Source organism: Notolabrus celidotus, chromosome 4 (assembly GCF_009762535.1).
Source record: "Notolabrus celidotus isolate fNotCel1 chromosome 4, fNotCel1.pri, whole genome shotgun sequence".
NCBI classification, from domain to species: domain Eukaryota; kingdom Metazoa; phylum Chordata; class Actinopteri; order Labriformes; family Labridae; genus Notolabrus; species Notolabrus celidotus.
In genome coordinates this window covers 15591730-15615392 of record NC_048275.1, presented here as the reverse complement: position 1 = coordinate 15615392, position 23663 = coordinate 15591730, and the positions used below count along the sequence as shown (strand labels likewise).

The 23663-nt window shown below is 39.6% G+C and overlaps 1 protein-coding gene across 1 annotated transcript in view; it reads right to left on the bottom strand.

The window, feature by feature from the left end:
* Positions 1–23663, bottom strand: part of LOC117812047 — a 35888-nt gene that overhangs the window by 10189 nt on the left and 2036 nt on the right. Inside the window, exons 3-7 of the mRNA XM_034682591.1 lie at positions 15411–15486; positions 14026–15326; positions 9681–9767; positions 5523–6627; positions 2048–2211 (exon numbers count right to left, since the gene is read on the bottom strand). Of these exons, the coding sequence (XP_034538482.1) occupies positions 2048–2211; positions 5523–6627; positions 9681–9767; positions 14026–14079 (1410 nt within the window). The 5' untranslated portion in view covers positions 14080–15326; positions 15411–15486. The remainder of the gene's footprint in view (positions 1–2047; positions 2212–5522; positions 6628–9680; positions 9768–14025; positions 15327–15410; positions 15487–23663) is intronic.

The window sequence follows — 23663 nt, the reverse complement described above, 5'->3', positions numbered from 1 at the left end:
ACTCCCGCATGGACTTCATAGTTTCAGACCGGAGGTTGGTCATGCCGTACGTACACAAACATTTTTGTTTCTTTCCATATGTTTTCTTCTTTCACAAAAAATCAACACATTTTCAAATGCAGAATTTTTTAACACTTTTATTTCCATTTCCATTTCCTTTATGTGTTTTTTTAAGTTTATAAATACAGATTCACTTTTGTATTCTAAAGAACGTTCCTAATGTGTAGTTTTATGCAAACCTGATGGTAGGAAGTCTAAGGTGTAGTGAGCAAATATGGATAATTTTACACAGTGATTTTGTGATGAAGTGCTTTAGCCTTTGGGTTGTCTTTAGTATACTTTCTGCAGTACTACCCATTGAGTCGACAATATTGCACTTGCCCTTTTATCGGTGCTAATGCTAGCTGCGGCTCTCGCTGCTTTTTATTTCTTTGCTAAAACTTCCAATGATGACTTTTAAGGACTTACAATATTTATAGTGCTTAAATTTGCAGACCTTTTCCCTCCTACCAGCATACTTGCAGCTAATACAGGTACTTGGCAAATTGCAACTGTGATATCCTCTTCTGAAACTGTAATAAACTCCCAGCTTGACTCTTATTGTAGCTGTGCTTCTTCTACTTCCCTGTATGTAGGATCATGGTGGATCCATAGACTGTATAAAATATGGACGTAGGATCCATGACGTCACCCATCTGTTTCTGAAGAGCTGTTTGAGGCCAATCGGCGGTGGCAGCCATATTGCTGCTGTCGAGCCAGTGTGACGTAAAGAGGCGGGCTTTGAGCCTCCTAGCCAACAGCTACAGTGTTCCTGCAATCAGCTGTGCCTCGAATTGGAAGACTCGTAATCTCAATATCTTCGACATTGCTGTGTTAGAAAAAAATTTGCCCCCGTACAGTGTGTGCCGATCGAGAAATGAGCTATCCAGACTAAACTCATCTTTTGTACCAGGCTGTAAACATGTTTATTTCTGCTGTAAATATCATCTTATTCCGGAGCCAGCCTCAAGCGGATCCTCAATGAAATGCAGTTTTTAGCACTTCCGCATTGGACTCATTTTTTCAGACCGGAGGTTGCCACTTGGGTGTATCGCATACCACCACCTCTGTGTCAAAACGTGAAGGCTGTTTGGTGTGCAAATTAAAGACACTTCTATTGGTTGATTTTATCAGCTTCAAGTTGTATTATCTGAATAATCAATAATAGAAAGATATTCCATTTATTGTCTGATAATAATCAGCCTAATATCTATTGTGCATCCCGATTTATGATACATCTATATGTCTTTTGGATGTGGTTTTCATACATGCTGTTTAGCGGTTTTATTGCACCAACACACACGCCCTCAAATTTTATTCATGTGTTTTAGTTACGACTTTTAAATTTTGTGTAATCAAGTAAACTAAAACTTAACCACAAATTCTAAAGTCAATTTGTCACTGATGAATTACTTCATCATATTAATCCTAACATAATCCATGTCGCAATAAAACAATTATGAAAAGTTACAACACGTTCACAAGACAGAAGAATGATCTGCCATAAAAAATGTGTCACCTCTGGTTGAGCTGCATCCGTTTTAATCCTTGATCGTGAAACCCACTGCAGGTCAGAGGATGTTGCAGTAAATGGGTCTTAAATGGATATTTTATGGACCTTCACTCATATCATGTGGCCTTCATCATATGTACGGTTCAGCTGTTATTGATGCTATCACTTTGGAGAGACAGTTTACAACCTCCTCTTCGTATATGATCACTTATTATTGCATGACCCGAGGTTATCAACTCAGGTAGCATGATAACATGATCCATCTCTATGACAACTTTATTCTGTTGATGAAGGCCATGCTATGAGTCTTAAGGCTGCTGAAGCAACAGAGAAATCCAACTTAGCCGCCCTTGTGTTATAGATGTTTCATGCCAAACTGCCTTTCTTGAGGGGTCAAAATGAGGTTTGCTTTGAAGTGTTCCGTTTTGCTTGTTTGTTTCTTTGAAGATTTTATTTAGAAAGAAGATCAAGGTCAAAGAAATGTTACGCTCTTACTTTGAGGCTGAGAGTCTGGGTTGTTTCTTCGAGAGAATCTGCCTTTGGTCTTGACAGGTTCTTCTCCAAAATGAAGACTTTTTGAAGCTCTGTGGAACTGTCTAGTTCATGTCGCTCCTCTGTCTTGTTGCTTCGTGTTTGTTTGCTGCAGGTTGTGGAGTCCACTTAAGAGACAGAGAGATGATAGATTAGTGTATCATTTAATTTGGTACATTAAATCTTTTTACCTCCAAACAAGAAAAAGAAAGTTTATTGGAAAGCAACAGCAAGATAGTTTTCAAGGGAACAATAATTTGGTGTAGCAGGGTGTTTTGCAGATTGCAATATTACTTCAATGTAATTCATATGTTGTACAGTCTCTCCTGAGACTGGGTTTTTATGATCCGGACAAGCAGGAAAACAAACAAACAAACCTCGAACTGACCCTGCTTGACGAGAGAAAGACACTAAGGGAACACGAGTGTGGCCTATGAATAATGTACAAGATGACTCTGGATTCACTCTGTCCCCATAACCCCACTCCTCTACCTTTTGCACAATGTATATCTCCCCCTGAATACTTTGCCATGACCATACAGCATGTAGATAAAGCATCACAGCATGCTCTGAAAAGCGCACACCAAAGACGTAATGTCACCGGTCAAGTTATTGCCTCAGGATATTTCTCGCCCTTTAGGCATCAGAATAAATGCGGCACCCAGTGAAGCAAAACAATAGTGTAAAGAGGAAAACGGAAAAAAAAGCAGATGGATGGTGCAGGTGATGAATGTCGTAATGAGAGGAGAGAGTGGTTGAATAATTAAAAAGTGTTGTGTTGCACTTGTTTTCCTCAGACAGCCTGTGGAACAGCGGAGGAAAGCAGGTATGACTCTGAAAGCGCTTCAGGCAGTGACATCACATTTTTGCAGTCCTTTTGTCTGTCAAATCCACTGCCAGTACTAGCTAGGTCTACTCACTGCAGCTAAGATATAACTGTCTCCCTGCATAGCCACCATAATCATTTAATTCCTCTTACACTTGCAACTACTCTAGCTTAACATTAACTTAAAGTATTTTTGAGTAGCCACACTCACATGTCTCAAGTCTGTCTGACAGATAAGGAGCTGCAGCTGGAAGAATAATGAAGAAAGAGCTGGCTAGACTATTTCTTGCACAGGTGTTGTAACTGCTTTTATCATGTATTGATTTGACACTTTAGTTTTAAAATAACAAGAAATACTCTTTTAACTTGTATGCTTTAGAAACATATAGCCCTTTTTGCAGTATTGGGTAGTAACAGTGCAACAAATAGCAGCCTTAATAGTTCAACTACGCTTTTCAGTAGCTTGAAGTTTGCATCAGTATACACTGTCATGAGGCAATGAAGCTGAGTTTGCGCAGTTGTCCAGTGTTGCCAACTCCTAAGTGAGGAAAGTAGCTATTGGCTGTCCTAAAAGTTGCTAGAAGTTGCTAAATGACATCATTAAGTTTCATAATTTAAATTATAATGGACGCTGTAGGAGAGACGTGTAACATTGAGGGAGAGACTAAAAGAAGAGTAAAAAACACCCTAAATATGTTTATAATTACATTTACGGTGTCTGACGGAGACAGGTCTTTTCCTCCTGCTGTGGTCAGACTCTATAACCAATAATATATATACTGTTTATATATGTGTAAGATATGCTTATTTTTTACCTCTTTAATTTTAATTGCTAATAACTTTTTAATAATGGTTACTTTATAGGCTCTTGTTTGCTTTATATATTTTTTCTTTTTTTGCACTTTCTACTTTGTTACTGTGACACTTGAATTTCCCCGTTGTGGGACGAGTCAAGTGCTATCTTACCTTATCTCTTATCTTAAGAGCCTACAACAAATGAAAGTAAAACATGACATTTTAAACCATAATGTTTTCTACATTTTAATTGTATACAATCTACATTAACTATCTAAATGAACCAAAAGGAGGCAGTAGGTGGGATCAGCCAGCGGTTTCTTTGTACATGCGTGATACATTTGCAGTCTGCATGCGGAGGGATAAACGCCTCCTGCTCTGAATGCAGCTTAGGAGGGACTCACAGCAGCGTAGGCTGCTTGTTGAGAACGATACATGCTATCACATCAGTCTCAAAAAGTCTTCATTTAACACCAGAAAAAGTAGCTAGTTTTGTCGCTAGTCGCTTTTTTTGAAAAAGAGTCCCTAGAGGGGTCTGAAAACTCGCTAAATATAGCAACAAAGTCGCTAAGTTGGCAACACTGCAGTTGGCTAACGCTATTAGCTTGAAATGTTAGTAGCAGTAGCATTATATTTCAGTACGTGATTTGGCCTTGTTGCTGTAGCCTACCTTGCTACATTTCTCTAAGGGGTTGCTTTAGTGCAGTTAGCTTGATTTTTATTGCATCGATCAGTATATTTTCCAAGAGGCTTGCACGCCATCGCTTTTTCATTGCACTTCATAGACCCAGAGTATCTTTTTTAACTGTGTCTAGTGTTAATGCTATGCTAGGCTAGAGTAGATGCTACTTGTCGTACTTTAAAAAGTAGTGTGCAGCTATTTCTTTCCTCTCATTTTTGGAAAAAAAAAATGAATGAGCCTCTTTCTGTGAATGTTGCTGTACTCATTTTAAAAATTGAACAGTTGAAAAAACTAGCTTAATTCAGAAGACCAAACATGTAGTGTAACAAATGGTCATTGAGCACTGGTAAATTGTAGTTGTAATTAGTATGATTACTCCACCAAGGGTGAAAGAGGAATGAGTCCACAGGGTCCTCTTTCGGAAAGGGCTGACAAAAATGCTAGACTTAAAAATTGTAGGTGCATGGAGGGGTCAGTGGAGAATGTCTATGTGCAGCTCCCATATTTTGTTGCTACACACCTTGTTAGCACTTGTATCACCCTGAACAGTGCCTGGCACCTAACATTTAACAGGAGACTCCCGAGCGGCATCATCCAAATTATATTTCCTAATACAGCTCTCATATATCCTTGATGTTATCTTAAGTTGTGTACCGAGAGACCCAGAGAAAGATTATTTAAAATCATGTAAATTCAGTCTATCTTTAGATATCTGCAACACACAGTTAACATATACAGTGCAGTGGCAGATGCTAACTACAGATTTTATACAGAAGTCTTGTGTTTCAGATAGGAATAAATTAAAGACTCTATTCAAGTCTGCAGATGTACTAAGTCTATGAGTACCAGATGGGATGTATTTGAAAAATGTGTAAATATACTGTAAATGAAATACTGTGAGTGGGTGAGGCTGTATTCACAAAGCATGGGGTACAAATAAAAGGTGAGAAGCTGATTGAAACAAATAAAACTCTGCCCTCTTGGGGTCACCTTGGTAATTCATTCAGCTTTCTGTTATGCCTCCAGATTCTTACCTACAATAGCTTTACAGGCAACAGAAAGGAATATAAAGAACAATTGGCAGGGACACCTTAGATTTTCACTCCGAAGAGAAGGTGATTCTGGGAAATTCATACCTGGCTGGGTATTGGAAGTATACTGCCTTTGCTTGAAATTGTTCCGGACAAGGAAAGCTGCCTCATCAGCATTCCCCTTCTGCCTTCCAGCCTTAGTGTTTGAGTGGCTCGGCCTTCTGAATGACAATAATCCTGAAGCTGCACCACAGTGTTGTGTGTCTGAACCATAGGCATTGCTGTTAACACCCAAAGCAGGTGCTATTTTTTCGACCTTGTCACCTCTGTGCTTGGGTGGGGGGCCTGAATTACTCTCTTGGATATTTTGTTTGTAACCGCCCAATTTGGCTGATCTGGGTCTCCCGTAACCCAAATTTGTTTTGGCTGTTTTGTTATTCTTGGAGAAGCTGCTGCAGGATGAACCGCAGAGGCGAACAGAAAAGGTTGACCTGAACAAAGTGGGTTGACTTGCCCTTCTTCCCTCCAGTTCTGCAAGGGAAATGCAAAGTGACTTGTCCAAAAACACAACAGAGCTAGCTGACCTCAGAGGCACCTCCAGATGGACACAAGACCTGTAGGAAGGCTGCGAGGACGGATCCGTTAAAGAGCCATACATTGTTTCCTGCTTTCTGTTGCCATCTGTGTGGCTCAGTCCGTGCCGAACAAGCTGTACTTTCCTCTTTGCTCGATCTCTCAATGCCAACTCATCAGCTGGTGAGTAGGCCTGTGTGAAGTCATTTGGGGTTATGGTGGTGGAATTCTGTCTGCACATGTCCGACTGGGAGTTTGAGACTCTCATTCTGCTCACAGGTAGGGATAAGACTCCTCTTCCAAAAGTTACCTTAGGTACGGTTGATACTTTTATAGGTTGTGCTGGAGCTGATGGGTACACAGGTTCCCTTAAGGTGGAGAATGATGGCAGAACCTTCCGGGTTGCGATGGTAATAGAAGAAAAAGCTGTCTTTGGACTCCCTCCGACCACATCTGGGACACTCGCAGTCCTGAACAGGCTGGAAACGCCACTGTAAGACCTTCTTTCTGCAGTGTGAGAGTAAGCAGAGTGTGTTATTGCTCTAGGAGACACACTCTCCTTCTGATCTGGCCCCCGCCACACGCCCCATGACAGCACATTCTTGTGCAGCGAAGCAGCAATATCCTTACTTGAGGCCTGTGAAAAGACAAAGAAAAGACAAAGCTTCATATCAGAATTCAGCTCAAAGTCTGCAATGGACTCTTCTGCAAACTGAAAGAATCTCAACTCAAAATTAAACCAAGAAAGACTACAAATACAAAGATATTAGTCACTGTGAAGTCTTTGGGGGGACTTATTAACTGCTCTCCTCTGTGTGACTTGTTTTTTGACTTACTCCTGTTGCCATGACAATGTGTAATTTGATGGGCAGCACTCTGTGACAAATTATCAAAATGAGCACCAATTTATCGTCTGAAAAATTTTGGAGAGAAACCCCCCAAAAAATCCAAATACACTACCCGCAATTTTGTCATTTTGAATTCAGTTTCAAGAAATCAAAGAATCTCTGAACCCCCTGTCAATCAGTAAGCTCTACCTCCTTTTCTTGCTGCTTTTGTACACAAGATAGATGACTGGTTAACATATGTCTCTTTCTTCTGTTTGAAGGACAAACTAATCTTTCTTAAGCAGCTCTTGAGTTGGCTCTCATTCTTAGGACTGAAATTCCAGGAGACTCTTTCCCTAATGATATTGGTTGATGAGGATTTTTTTATCTCTTGCTTTAATGTTCCTGTAAGCCTGAGTAGCTAATGGTAACTGGAAGACACCACTTAGCTGGATAAGCTGTCAAACATCCTGTAATTATGAAATAAAAGTATTCATCTTTTACAGTGAGAAAGGCTAAGAAGCTCAAATATTCATAATAAGGGTCAGTAGAAAATGGTTTTGTCTCAAGAAAGCTCTCAGGCCTAAAAAAAAAAAGCCAGTTAAGGATGTATGATTTACAGTTTTCCAAGAAATCTCTGGCCAATAATAGGAACATTTGGTTATTATTTTCTATTTCAATAATAGTTTTATTCAATATGAACAATTGATAATAAAGGCTTTCATATATACAGAATGTTAATAAGCCTACACATTCTTACACAGTATGTGGTGGTATGGGATCTGACCCCAGACAAGAAGGACAACAACACGTGCAGTAGCAGCAGGAGCCAAAATGGGCATGGATCACCAGTGTGGATGTTTTACACTGTTTTTTTTTTTAGAATAACACCACTGCAATATGCCAAATGTACCAAAGTATGCCAGAGATGGAAAAAAGTCTGCCAGTTTTAACACAACAAATCTAATGTCACTTGAAAAGATGCATTGAAGACATACAAAGCAGCAGTGACCACAGCTAGTATTAGAATATGTAAAACTGTGAGCGCCGTAGTGCTGATTCAAGAACTGCAGAAACTTTACTTGAGACTAAGCTAGAGCAATTATTGACAAAAATCCCTCAAGATGTGGCACAAGATGACCAACCTCATTCCATGATAGAAGACTGAGGATAACACAAGCTAATGGAATATTTAGAGCACAGATTTATTCTCTTGAGCCGTCACTTCTTTGCAGATGTCTGTACCTGCCCTTCATGATGTGATCTCTACACACACTCACAATCTGTTCGACAACAGCATCTGTGACTTGAGTTTTTCACAGACATATGGACTTCTGATGTTAGTGAAGACTTTGTCTGATGAAGACTTTAACATGTAGTGAGGGTGGAAAACTACCTGTGTTTAATTTGTTGACATGTGTTACACATTTGGACACAAAAAGTGGTTTTCCAGGCGTGCATGGGGTGTGTTTTATAGTTTACTCAACTTCCAGGATTTATGCAACAGTACAAGATCAACAGCACAGCGTGGCTGCGTACAGCATAAACATCTCGGTCCGCTCTCTAAATTGCGCATGTGCACCCAAAAACCCCAAAGCTGCTCCAAAACTGCCCCAAACTGCCTGCTTGAGCCTTGCTCCTCCTAATTACACATAACACATAAGGATAACACAAATGCCTGCATACCTGACTATTGCACAATTATGAATTAGACAGATTATGTATAAAATAACAAAAATAAACATTAGAGTGGGGGGATGTCAGTGTCCATATCAATGCGTGACATTATTATAGGTCCCACACATGTCAGATTTGACAGTTTGTCAAAGATTTCATCCAATTTTTTCGGCAAAATTTTCTTAAAAGGCCAAAGTATATTGGATGAAAGTTTTTTTTTATGTACTTTGTTAAAAAAAAAAAAAAAAAGACGACAATAGAAGAGTCAGAACTTGTGTTTTTTGTGTTAATGATAGAAATGTCAGAATTGGTAATTAAATAAAAAATAAATCAATGTCTGCCCACTCAGCCTTTCTTACTATCAGGTTTGCTTAAACTTCACATTATGACCTTCTTCTTAAATATAAAAATATGACAAAATATTGGTAATCCTATTGCTATCTGCCTTCAGGAGCAGGTACTTATTAGTCTATATCAAATCATGACCATCCATATCGCACATCTGAACCTCAAATGACCACTTGAAAGGAAGGCTGGATTAAAAAAATAGTCAGCTCCTGTTAGGCCCTGTATTACACTGATAAACAATAGACACATTTATACATCCTGATTCAGTTATGATCTCCAAAGCTAATTTCCTTATTTATAAAAACACAGGGTATTCATTGGGTATCTTGCTTCTTTAAAGCTGCTGTTGGTAGGAATGGTGTAAAAAATGGTAATTTTTTTCTGCTGGGTTTGGAGAAAAGGTCATAATACCAGTCTGTACTCATCGGTAAGTGGAGTAATTTGAGACTATTGTGAAATCTCTGCGATTTCCAATGCCTTTGTATCAAGCAACGTTATTATTCCCCTCGTTCCTGTTATGACAGACCGATCATAGCTAATCTCCAATCCTCTGTCCTGATTGCTTAAGGGGCCCCTACTACGTCCTCCGATTGGTTATGAGTCCGGCACTATCATGACTGCACACGCCGATCTGGTTGGGAGGTATAGTGTTGACATTCGAAGTCCCTCTCTCTGAACAGATGTTTACTCTGTGACTACCAACAGCAGCTTTAAGCAACAACATTTACATCTTCAGGTAAGAAATAGCAGCACAAAGTAAGACAGTACATCCAGTCAGTATTTACATAGTGTTGAACACATTACAGATTACAGGTTAAGTACGCCCAGAGTTGTTTACCTCATTGATGTTGGGTGTCGATAGGCTTGGGGATGTCCAACTGCAGAAACCCAATGACATTGACCAGCTGTCTTCTTCTATTTTCATCTGCGGGTACAAAAGAGAAAAAAGATATTGAAATGGGAGGGCTGCAACTTCTAACTTTAACTAAGCTACATCCCATGGCATGATGCTTTAAATACAGGAGTGCACTTCAAAGGCTTATTCCATTTGAAGAACAATTATCAGATTTACCCACTCATCACTCAAGTGCAGCTATCTTGTCACTGAAAATAGTCTTCCTGCTAATACTTCAATATCGCATTATTCACTTCACTTTATCATTTCATCAGTTATTCAGTGCCTAGAGCCATGTTCATCCCCACCTGGAATAAAAAAAGTCTCTGTCTCTCACCCAGCTGATGAAGACTCTTCTAACACGTCTGTCTGGCACATCTTTGGATGATTACTCAATACCAAACATTAGCTTAAATAATAAGGCCCGTTGTTTCAGATGGCACAGGAAGGGGGTATGTCGACACTTTAATCTACTCCGCAGTATAATTCACTTTTTTCCGTCATGATAACCTTGGTGCATTGCTCTCAATACAGCCAGATAAAGCCCAATACAGTCAATAAAAATGAGTTTATTACAGAAGGCACAGTTCACTCTACTCATCAGGAACACAGAGCATTCACTCTGAGTTACACAATGTCACGGTGAGACCTTGCAAATTGAAGTCATGTTGTTGGCCTGTTAAGGTGTTTACATGAATGGTGCAGTGGATTTAATACAAGGAAAGTAATTATGTTTACCCCGTGTGCTCCGCTTTGAGGTGAGTCACATGGGATGGGAATGCAGACTTGAACAACAACACTGAAATAGAAATTTACACATTCGCAGCTTCACCCCATTTTTGTCTTTGATTCTCTTTCTACCCAGACAGAGAGTGTAATTGGAGGAAGGACAACTTTCTTATAATGCTGCACTCTATAAAAGAGGGGTGAACAGGAGTTTGTTTGTGAGAGAGAAAGCGACTCTAAGCGGGGACCCTGAAGCAAAATATGGCCTTAAACGGGGAATAAAACAAGGTGTCTAGAACGTATGCCAAAACAAATGAGAAAAGGGGTGAAGAGAGTATTTAAACTTCAGATGTTTGTTTTCTAACATCCATCTTTCCAGTGTTGTAAAGAAAATGCAAATACACCTGCACACAAGTTGGTCTCTATTACTACAGACAGGAGGCAATTTCAAGGACAAACCCGAGTAAATGAGCGGCGAAAAATAGAATGCAGGCACTTCCAAAGGGAATGAGGGCTCACTGAATTAAGTATGGAAATGATGCAAATCATATGCAACTGTGCGGCCTTCACAGTCATCAGATCCCAACTGAAGACATTTTGGAAGGCATGCTCGTCATCTTTCAATGCCACTATGGAGACTATATTTAGAAAGAACAGTGTTTGTGCATGTTGAATTGAGTCTTGCAATATTTACAACAGAAGGTACTTAAGCTCTCTCTCTATATATATACACAGTATACTCTACTCTATATAGCTGCAGTATTTCAATTGGTTGGAAATTGGACAGGGTTTGAAAATCAGCAAAAATTAGTGTTTCATAGATATTTGTTACTGACTAAATAGACATGATACGATCTCACTGTAATGACAGAAATCACCTTTAAAAAATGTTGAAGGGGCGCTGGTGGCCTTGCAGTCTAAGCGCCCCACACATAAGGCCTATAGTCCTTGCTGCAGAGGTCGCCTGCTGGACTCCTGGCCGCGACCATGGCCTGCATGTCTTCCCCCACTCTTTAATCCCCACATTTCCTGTCTTTATTCAGCTGTCCTATCATAAAGGCACAAACGCCCAAAAATATAACTTTTGAGGAAAATAAAAAAAAATGTTGAAAACATATATTTTGATTTGGAAGTTTCACCCACATCCCATCGGTTAACATGAGGAATGTTGTCTTATGACCTTCAATGCTGTTAGTCAGTAGGGGGTGCTCAAAATGTTTTGGCTTCAGTTTTGGAGAGCTGTCATGTTGTCCATCGTTTATATCCATGAGGAAACAAGCAAAAACAACCTGACAGGTATTCCTTTTTATTGTCACCAAGTCCAATGGAAAAACCAAAATCCCTTTAAAAAATCTGATAGAAGAAAACATTTCATATCCATCTCCTGAGGGGTCCTCAGTTCATTTAACTGTTTTTTTACACACAGGCTGAATGTACACACAAAGGCTAATGGAAGGGGAGATGTCAAAGGAGTTGCCACACAGTCAGGTGCCAAGAGCAGTTACAGGGTTCAGTGTATTGGTCCAGGAGGAGGTGAACGGGCACCTCATCATTCACCTATTGCGGATCCCCAAGCCAAGTCCCAATAGGCTAAGCTACTGTCCCCTGTAGTAGCATGTGTCCCTGTCTAAAAGCATATCAAACACAATAAAGAGCTATGCTAGGTTGCACTGGATGAAAGGCTAATTTATTATTACAAATCTGGGCATTGTGGTCAATCCCACATACACAGTCCTGCTGCATTTAATACTTCCTAGCCTCGCCTCACTTGCAAAGTGGCTAGCATCACAGGTAGGAAATAGTCCACCAGCCTTTTCACCTTTTGAGTAAGATGCTAAAATCTTCCAAGCCAAGGTGTTTAAGGAAGTTAGAATCTGTTTCAAAAAATGATGGTGTGTATTTTTGATGATACCTTAAAAATGTATTCTATTGTAGTGGGAGGAAGAGCTAGGGATTGAGAGCCTCCGACAGGCAAGCGTTAACAGACAAATGCGTCTTTGTCTTTGGTCTTGTCATGAGATTTGTTGACATAAAAATGTCAAAAAACAAAAAAACACCTAGCCGTTCAGATTAGAACTAAACCTTATGCACCAACGTATGTCTCTGCGAGAGACAGAGCAAAACATGCAAGGTGTGAAATGAGAAAATAATAACAGTGTGTGTTCATAGACAGATAGAGTGACAGCACACAGAGAGCGAAAAACAGGGTTTGTACTTGGCTGATGTGACCATACGCCTATTGTCGCATGCATGAAAACCGGTGATTGAGTAAACCTTTGTGCTTGTGGCAGTGCCAGGAACAGAGAGGGAGGCCATGGGACCTACAGTTGGTTAGGAAGCAGACAGGCTGTGCAGAGCTGTGGGTGTGTGAGAGATAAACCCATCAGCACAGCCGGAGCTGAAATGCAGCTCACCGAGGAAACTCTAGGACAAAATGCTCTTATTCAGATGTGTCACATTAACTCTCAGGTTATTTTTGTCATTTAGAAGTCTTATTATCGTTACGTATACTCAATGCTAAGAATGCCTTTAACTTTCCTTCACATTGTCCTTTGTACTCAACCTCCCCTTCAAGCGTTTCAAATGTGAAAGACGTCTCACCTCAAACTAAGTATACCTGGCTTCAATGTCTTTTTGTGTGAAGTCTATGCAGCTCTATGTTCTTTTTCAATTTAACACTCATTGCAAGGTATAAGTCCTCTGCACACACTCTTTACTGGGCAATATATAATGCATCAAAAATAGACCTTTCATACTGTAAGAAGTCATGCCCCTTGTTTATTTCATATAACAGTTACATGCTGGTTTCTACATTAGAGCAATTTATCAGACTGAGTCAACCGTGCTGTAATGGTCCTGACTGTGGCTCACTGGAATTTGGTCACATGGGACTTAATCTGTTTGAATTTGCAGTAGAAAAACATACCAGTGGCCTTCAGACGGTAAATTGTAGATACTAACCATTTATTCTCACCTGAGACTGCAGTAACAAGCACTGAATGCTGCACAGATAAAGAATGGTGGAATTTATTATTATCTAAAAGTGCAAGCAAAGTCTGCTTGGCTTTATTGGTTTCACCTGTGAATCTAAAACAAGTGGTGTGTTCATGGACCTGAGCCATAAATGTAGCATTTTTTGCCCTGAAAATGTACACAAACTTATATTGACTATTTTGATCACTGCCAGGTTGTGTTTTATTCATTTATCTTATTTATAAAGAATAATTATTTACCGATTTATTTCTTGTGTTCATCTGATCTTGTCAACTCTACCTTATTTTTAACTTTTCTTTCCACTATTAATCTTCTTTCCACTATTTCCACATTCATTTTACTGTGTTGATTTTCTTTTCTTTTATTAGGATTTTATTTATAATCATGCCTTTTATAATTTTACCATTGCTGTTGTTTTCTGTCTCTGTTATTCTGTGAAGCACTTTGGGCTGCATGTTTTTATGTATGAAAGGTGCAATATAAATACAATTGAGTTGAGTTGAGTTGAGTTTTTAATGTTGTTTCTTTTTCAGGATGACAGAAATACGACTGGCCAAACTTTACTAACCTCGAGGTGACCAGCTTTTTTGGAAGGGTGTAGCATTAACCGGGCAAAATCCATTGAAGTGGATCCATCACCAAACAACAACAACAACAAAAGAAACCCAGCATATTGTGATAACCAGCTGTCCTGTTCCAACTTTGTAATATCTGTACATATGTCAATGATGAAAAAACATTTATATCTATTATACAATGTGTTTTTTCTACAAGTATATTTAGCATGAAGTGTATTAACAATTCCTAGTTTTGAATTAGATAATAAATGCCGAGCTGGGCTGATGATGCTGAAGCTACTCACAACTACATTTTCAAATAGTTTTAACAGACATGGAAATATATATCCAGACAGTTACAGCAGTTGCAGTTGCACTACCACAGTTCCATATCAAAGAGGACTGCTCTGTTGGCCTTGGAGGAAGTCTGCACTCCTTCAAGGTATACGTATACATTTATAATTTCTGGTAAAGCAATAAGTATTTACTGTTACACAGACCATAATATGAATGATTCTGAAAATCCACTATCTGACTCTCATAGTACACATGAACATGAAGTGAGCTTTCTTACCTGATAAAGCTGTGTGTCAAAGACCCAGACATACACTCTTGCTCCTCTCTTATATCCACTCCTTTCAACCAAAGCAACAGTTCAGACTCTCCTGCACTCTGGGGGAGTAAAATAGATCCGTGAAGTCCGTGAGTAACCAAGAATGCTCAGTGGTATTTCCTCAAGCCCCTGCGGAAACTCCTCTCAGCTGACAAGGGGATCAAGGAGCAAAGCACAACTCATCAACCGAGTCAATATGTTTTATCCAAATGACCCTGTGAGCTTGTGTTAGCCAACCTGAAGACTAAGAGCTGAATATGCCCGGCAAATGAAAGCATAGGCAAGCCTGTGTCCTTGGTGGAATTTTGAACAGTGATTGCCTTGGTAGAAACACTTCAGTAGGTTGTGAAGTTTCTCTGTTGATTCATTCACTCACACACACACATACACATACACACATACCTCCTCTGGACTGGCTTAATATGCTGGATAAACAACACCCAACATGGTTCTTTAAAGCTTCCAGCATCACCCAAGGCCCTCTCCATGTGAGCTGAATCCTCCAGGCAGGCAGCGGAGTGAGCTCGTCTACCTTTCCTCTCTCCTCCTCTTCCTCCTCTTCCATCCCCAGATCCTGGGCTCAGGTAGCAGAACAGGTGACTGACTCTCAGGTTTCACCACTTGCATAATAGGTCCCCACCACACAAGTTATTAATGGATTCAGAGGCTCCAACAGCTCCTGCGGTTCCCTTACTAATGCTGCAAAGACAAAAAATATAAATAGAATATAAAAAAATAAAAACGAGGAAGTTTGCTGCTACTTTAACTTTTTCAAATGCTTACTCAAACTAACACTTTCCAAAGATTTCCCCCACAGCGTCTCCGAAATAACATATATATCTTCTTGGAGGAGGTAGACCTGGATGTGGACAAAATAAAAAAGAAGGTAAAGGCAAAACTATAAATAAAAGTCTAGATATGCTGAGTATTCAACCTACTGTTTCTGCAACATTAAAATTCACACACGGGCGCGGTAAGTTTACACTTTCTGGATGATGAATCACCCAGTTAGTCAACTAAAACAGTAAAAACATCGAGGTATATTTCACTCTTGTCGTGACTCATGACTTGGTGGTTATGCTGATAGTGAATGTAGCGAGGTGTAGCTCCATGACTTACATCTCCGGCCATTAATCAGAGGCTTGTGCTGTTATGCTTATAAATAGTTGGGGATATAGGAAGTGTACACAGTAATCATTCTATATGATTGCAGAATAAATGGGAGAAGAACACTTTATTAATTGCTGGCAGATTTATTTTTATGTGTTTTCATATTTCAGTTGTTTTAAAATCCAATGATTATCTGTCATTCAGTGCTGATGTGATTAAACTTAAAGATTAAGGTTAAGGCTTAAAGATTTTATAGCTTCATAAATTATTGTCATCATCTTAGCTCCACTGCACGACCACTGTGGCCGTTGTATGCAGGAGCTGGAGCTGGGCTGAGTCTTTTTCAATCACTCATGTAGGTATCTCCTTCCACCTCACCTTTTTAGACCTTTATTATTCCCATTTGAAATGTGAAAAGCGCCTCACAGGATCTCTTAAAATAAAATAATAGCAGCAATTTCACTCTAATATTGTTATTCGAGAGCTCTGAGAAAAACTGTGATATAGGGTTTTCTCAGCATGCCTGGAGATAAGTGTAGGGGAATCTACTCGGAGCTAATCCTATTAAAATTCTCATGTTGTGCGGTATGTCTACCCTAAGTCTTCCAGCAATGTCCCTTTTCATTTGACTGCCACTGTTTCAAGTTTCATGGGGGATTTGTTCAATCAATAGTGTGCTCTACTGCAAAGTATGTTCATTACACAAAGTCTAAGCAATTTATTTTCTCCCTTACTCTGAAGGATCCTTGTTTCCCACATCAGAAACACCATGAGTACACTGTACTGTAGGAGTATATCGACTGTGACTCTACTAAAGCTCTCATCAGTCCTATTATATTGCAGGTTTAAATGTAAGAGCAAACCAATTCTGAATAGTCTTGAATGATTTATTATTCATGGTTAAAGACTGCTGCTTGGCAGAATCTTAATAATACAAATCTGTATCAAAGGTACCACAAAAGGAAAGTCTCCCCTTTGAGCTTTATCTAATCATAGAAAGTCAACCTCTGATTATTGAAATGTGGACTGGTTTTCTTGCCTCAAGGATTTCACTCAATTGATGGACAAACCATACATTGAAATTTATGAATTAATATATATTAAAGCATTTTCCTGAAAAAAAATTATAGGAAATGTCTATACATACAAAATAGCTATATCAACTATCTTGTGCATAGGTTTAAAAGAGACTCCTTTTCATTCATTTTTTAAATGTACATAAAGACGCTGCAGTGATGGCAGTGATGATGACCATTAACCTTTGGTTGAATGCCTCCTTGATTGATTGATTTAAAACTTTGGTCTTTGTCATGTCATTTGCTTGGTGGATTTTTATCATTTCACATCTGGTTGGATGCATGAGACAAGGTACATGTATATCATTTTGTGAGTTTCTAGCATAATGGGGCGGCAGTAGCTCAGTGACTTGGCTTGGGTCGCCAGCTCGAGTCACAGCATGGACAAAGTTTGGCAAGTAGACTAGTGGCTGGAGAGATGCTGGTTCACTCGCCTGGCCACTGCCAAGGTGTCCTTGAGCAAAGCACCAAACCCCCAAATGCTCGGGGTGTGCTGGTTGATGGCAGCATCCTCACTCTGACATCACTCCCTAAGTGCACGTCCACTGCATGTTTGTGCATAAAATTGTATGTAAATATCAAATTGTGTGTGTAGCATGACCAAAAAAATAACACGAGTGGAAAAAATTTAATTTCCCCCATGGGGATTAATAAAGTACGGTTCTAGCATCTCTAGGCTGGTTTCCAACCACCAATAACACCAAAGAAGAAGAAAAAGCTGTGTCCGTACTACAGTCAAAAACAATGACTGGAATATAAGAAGTTAGTGCCAACACGATTACAGACCGTTACTTATGTTACCATTAGGAAATAAGGTACAGCTAATGGTGTTAGTGGGTTGTAATAGCTGCCATCGATGGGCCCAGTTGTGATCCTTATCCCGGTTATGATCATATTCAGGATTAAGTGTTTTCACGCACACAGAGAAACCTAGTTATTCATATCCCTGTACACATGATAAATACTTGTATCCCTGTTGCTGTCTACTGTATCTCATTTGCACAGGTGATGTATATTTTTCACAACACAATCTGAAATCTGAGACAAATGAGACCGCTATGGCTTACTGCGAGCTAAGCACTATTAAATGCCAGCATCGTGTTGCAGATATGGCACATCCACCTCATTTCTAACAACGGGAGAAGAGAGTGACGGCAATCAGAGCAACTTCGAGGCTGTTCATATCTTGTGGTTTTTAGTGAGTGGAACACAAGTGACCAGGCCCCTCTATCGCTCTTACACACTTGCTGTATGTTCAGCACAGCTGAGCAGGTGATCACAGACTGAAGTGATGACGTGATATAAATACTTTGTTTGATTACATGAAGTCTGGTGTTCTTGGTGTTACAGTTCTCGGATTATCTTTGAATCAAAGTGTCTGCACAGCAGGCTTGAGTCTCTGATTACAGTGGAAAAAAGAGTCCAAAGATCAATGTCACTAACACATAGCTCCAAGTTATGGATCATAACTGGCTGCATTAATCAACTCTAACATTAGATAATGTCTAGAGTGGGTAGCTGTTCTCCTTAAAAAACATCCTGGTGTGCATTTTTCTTTCAAGTGCAGGCGACACATTTCCTGCCTGTGTTAAAATGAATATAATATGCAAGTTTGTTTCCCATTCTGTATCTTCTCTGCTGCTTGTGAGCAGATATTTTCTCTGTCAGTGGTTCTAAAAACATTTTTCTTAAGGCAGAGCTGGAAACGGGTGAATATATGGGACACAAAGCTCTCACTTCGGAGGAGAAATTCTGTATGACACTGCAGGTCCAGGTGCTGACTTCTTCTACATGAAATAGGTTAAATCGTATAAATAAAACGGGAGCTTTACACTCCTAACAAGAGATTTGTGCCAATTTTCTGTTCTCAACTGTCGACAATCATAAAATATCAGAAGAGACGAGCAAGTTAACCGTCTGTCAGAGCTTTTGTTTTGATTTTCTGTTAAATCTGAAGAGGAGGCAGCTGGTTCTTGATTGACTTGATTTCACAATTGTTTGACTGATTTTACAGTCATGCTGGAGGAAATACAGAGGCTGAGGATTGGCACAGAGCAGCGTGACTGTGTGTCATGTGTAGGGCGGGATGGGGAAGCTGTCGTTTGCTCATGTGAAAGGGCAAAACAAAAATTAAATGACCACAACTCTCTACAACTTCATATGTGATCCAGGGAAATTTTGCTTACTATTTTATGCTAATTGATTTAATTTGAAATCAAAACTCTGCATATCTATAATCTTGATGTCACTGTTTCAAAACCTGGAATGTAAAGAAAGAAGTCTGAGTTCTGAACACCTTCACTTTTAACTTCTCAGTAAAACGTCAGCGCTCCACCAGGAGGCTGTTATCATTTGATTGTTCTTGCAAAATGTAACAGTAAGACGACAGGATTTACAAGTTAGTGCAAAACAAGTGGAATTTGAATGGTCTTTAATGCCCGGCTGTCACACAGTGCAATGAAACCTGCAGCATCCCAGTAGCTCTGTAATTATGCTGTCATCTCTGAACGAGAATCCCCTCAGACGACTCCCGCTGGTGTTTGACAGAGACGACAAGAAGTGCAAACATTTTACAGCTGCCACTGATCGGTGGACATAACATAGTGTTTGTATTAGTATTTGAGTGTGCTCATGCATTTGAAAGACTTCATATATCCTCGTATTCATATTTGATTTTCTGAACTGAAATAGGATGTCTATAAAACATGTGATAACAAATGTATGAAAGGGTGAGATCTTGCACAGCCCGAGTCCTGCAGAAGAATCACTGAACTGTATGCAGCTATATTGATCTTTAAAACATCTTGCATCTTGCCCCTGGGTTTCAGTGGAAACACAAATTGGACAAGTAACAAACGGGATCAAACAGTGACAAACGAGTCAACACTCACAAAGTCAAAAACCCTGAACTCATCACACGCAGATTTGTTGACACTCAGAAGAAGGACATGAACTCTTCATTATGAACTTTGGTCAGATCCCCTCTTTTCTGCTTAGTGCAAAAAATAATTGGAGCAGTAAGTACACGCCTGTTCAAACAGTTGAGTCCTTTCATCAAAATAAGGTGAACAGGGTAATTAAATTCAGCAAAAAAGGCCTGGATCGGATGTGTATCAATGGGGCTCTGAGCCACATTAAAAGCTTCTCTGTTAATGATGACAGGAAGCCTTTAGATAGGTTTCCTTTTCTACTACAGGCTTAGAAAGGAGTTTGTTGTTCACACATTGGATCATAAAAAGAGGATACTATGTACTCAGAAGTAGTCAAGGTAGATGTAACAAACCAATAATATAGCTTTTTCATACTCCAATGTCAAAAGATAGATGTGTGGGTGAGAAATTGAAAATATCTACAACATATTAAGAATATTCTAGACATCTGACATGTTAGTAATTCTTCTATTCAACTACGAGACTACAAAGCAGATCTTAAAGAGGTCATTTGGCCTTGTTTTTGCAGATAGTCCATTACTTGAAAATGCGATGGAGCTGAAAATGAGAATGCGATTGGTTAATCTGTGTGGCACAGTGGTTAATGGTTAGATTGGGGCATTACCTGCGGGCAAAGTTGGACTTTGATGTACGGACTGTGCAGTTTTTGAGTGTTAAGTTGAGTTATTCACAAAAAAGGTGTAATTCCATCATGTAATAATTTGCTAGCTATTACAATGTAGCCTAAGACTGAGACTTTAAAAAAATATACTGTAGTCAAGAATTTTTGTGAGGTGGTGCTTGTAAAAAACAAAAAGCAGTGGTCCAAGAATCCGTCCCTGGGATACTCCTGTAACAAGTTTTGCCTGAAAATGCAGTCACAAAATCCCACCAATGTGCTTCTGAACTTAAGGATTTGAATTAAGGCCCGTTTAACCTAACTTTGTTATCCGCTGTGTTGGGTAATGTAGTTTGACTGTCGCACGATGCATTACAAGGGAGATTTTCCCATTTGTTGAATGTTGTTAGACATTGTGATTGCTGCAGTTTGATTGACATCCAGCTGTCTTTAGTAAGAGAATGGCTTACTTTTAACATATTTTGACTGATATGATGAACAACACAAACTAGAAAGCACTTAGAGAGCACTCAAAGGGGCTGAATACACATCCAATTTTCTAGTGTAATAACATTTACAAGATATATGGATTCTTGCTCAACCCAGCACCTGGTGTAATTGTTAAGCTGTTTTTATCTTAGCCTTGTGAGCTACAGAAAATTATAGAAATATCCCCTCCAAAAAAATAAAAATAAAACCCCCACAATGATGATAAATGAAACACACATACACAAAGAAATGAAAATCACTCGTTCTTCAGTAACTGGCTATATTTTGAACAAATTACAATTATTTTCCATTTTTGGTACAAACGTCAATGATAATGATCTAGATGGTTGGACTGTCCATCTCTTTGTGTTGAAGAAATGCAGATTTTCCCTTTAAGCCCACCCATAATGAGGAACTGCTCATCCCTTTGGTGGTCTTTCTGCATGACATACTGCAGGAATCCTGCAGCACTTGAGAAGCCATCTGTGTATGGATTGATTATTTTAGCCCAACAGATAATGAGCGTCAAGTGGGAACACTTATGAGGAACAGTTGCTTTCCGAATCCAACATTTGGTTTGGCACTCTGTCTCCCTCTAGCAAAATATTGATTACAGTGACTGTTTCTTTACAGTTTGTGACCCCCAACCCCCTTCGCTACTATTTGTCATGACTCCCCTTGGATTTCTGTGTAATTGTGAACATGCACATGTGAAAGGAGGTGGTCAAGACTCATTAACCTAACAGATTGCTTCACATTCTTAGGTGTTAAATCTTTTTTCACGACCCAGTGAGTGTCTCTGCTGGTTGAGCAACCGTATGACTTTGGGTAGTTAAAGGCTTGCAGCATTGTGCGTTGGCGAAGTATCAACAGGATAAAATAATGAAGGGACAGTTTGCACTGAGGCGTCGAAGGGGATGTGAACAAGCTGCAACAAGAATCGAAGCTTTGAGTGTCTGCTTGAGGCTGGCACTGGAAGCACCAGAAACCATATACACACCAATTCAAAAGCAAATCTTTACAGCAGAAATAAACATGTTTACAGCCTGGTACAAAAAATGAGTTCAGTCCATAGACTGTATAAAATATGGACGTAGTATCCGTGACGTCACCCATCTGTTCCTGAGTGCTGTTTTGAAGCCAATCGACGGCGGCAGCCATATTGGAAACTACCACTACTCAACCAGACAAAGTGTGACGTAAAGGGGTGGAGTTTGAGCCTCCTAGCCAAAAGTTATGTGTTCCCGACCGGGAGTCAAGTCAGTCATGTCCTTATTTGGACAAAAAATGGTAATCTTAATATCTTCTGAACCATTGCGTTGGAAAAAAAATCACCCCCCTGCACAGTGTGTGCCGATAGAGAGATTAGCTACGTAGAGCCTAGCCGTTTTTTGAACCAGGCTGTAAACATGTTTATTAATGTTGCAAAGATCGTCTTTTTTGAATTGCTGTCCATGTGGTTTCCGGTGTTTCTGCAGCCAGCCTCAAGCGGACTCTAGATGAACTGCAGTTTATAACACTTCCGCATGGGCTTCATAGTTTGAGACCCGAGGTTGCTGCTTGGTTTAGTCTGAATATTTAATTTCACAATCAGCATACACTGTATGGCTTCAAAACAGCGCTTCAGAAACAGATGGGTGACGTCACGGATACTACATCCATTTATTACACAGTCTATGGATGTGACAGGATACACCCACATTTTAACTGAACAACAATTAGGATTTAATACTTCAGTGAGATTACAGACTGAGGTTTATCATCTTAAATTCCAATGTTTCTTCTCTTGTGGTGTTATTTTCTCTTTATTTTAAAGTTGTGTAAAAGCCAAACACCAAGGATTTAGTTAACCAAAGTAATAACCGTTCCTTAAAACCATTCTAAGCATCAGAAGGGAACTATATAGTGCTGCACTTGTGGGCTGCTGTGAATAAAACTCCACTGAACACATCTCTTTGTGTAACATTGTTTCCTGAAACCTGTAGCCCACACTTGAAAGACAGAAGTGATGATGCTACAGCCATATTGATCCAGGGGGGAACAAATCTGATGAAGTTGTTGCTTTGCTTGAGCCCTGGGGTGAATTAAAATGTTGTAAAGTGTGTGAGATTTGTGCAGAAAACAATAAGTTGGATGTTTTAACATAAATTCTGTCATTTGCTGCACTGTTTGAGAAGCTTAGGTCCTGCATACTAGGGAATGTAATAGAATAAACAGTACAAATGTAGGGCTTTGCTGCTGAGGACATCACTATTTCTTAGTTAAGCAGCAAAATGTGACAGTCATGTATTTTGCACAGGTAAAGGACTCATGTAAGTGCTGTTATTTTTATTCATTAAGGCAAATATTGCCTATAGGTAATGGCTTTCATACCAATAATGCACAGCAACGGGAACTTTTGAAATGAGAGCTGGCACTGTTCCAGCTGCAGAGAGGAGAAAATACTTATGATTCATGCAGCTGCACCTTAGGAAGCTTTGTAAGATTTATACTTGGACACCTGTCATCAGGAAGATACGCTTACCACATTTGATACATCTCAAAACTTTTTTATGAAACCAAAGTTTTTGCTGGTACAATGGAGTAAATGTCAATCATTGGCTCTCCATCGCACAGCCTTCTCGACAAAACAGCTCTCACACACAGGCAAACAGAGCGGCAGGAAGTGTTTTTTTCTGTGTGTGTTGATTGACAAGCAGATTGGAGAAATGGCATGAGGCTTCTCTGGCCTGTCAACCAGTGCGGAGACAAGTTTATGAGCTTCCCGGAGAGAAATTTGTATGCTGGAAAACACACATGGGTAATTAATGAA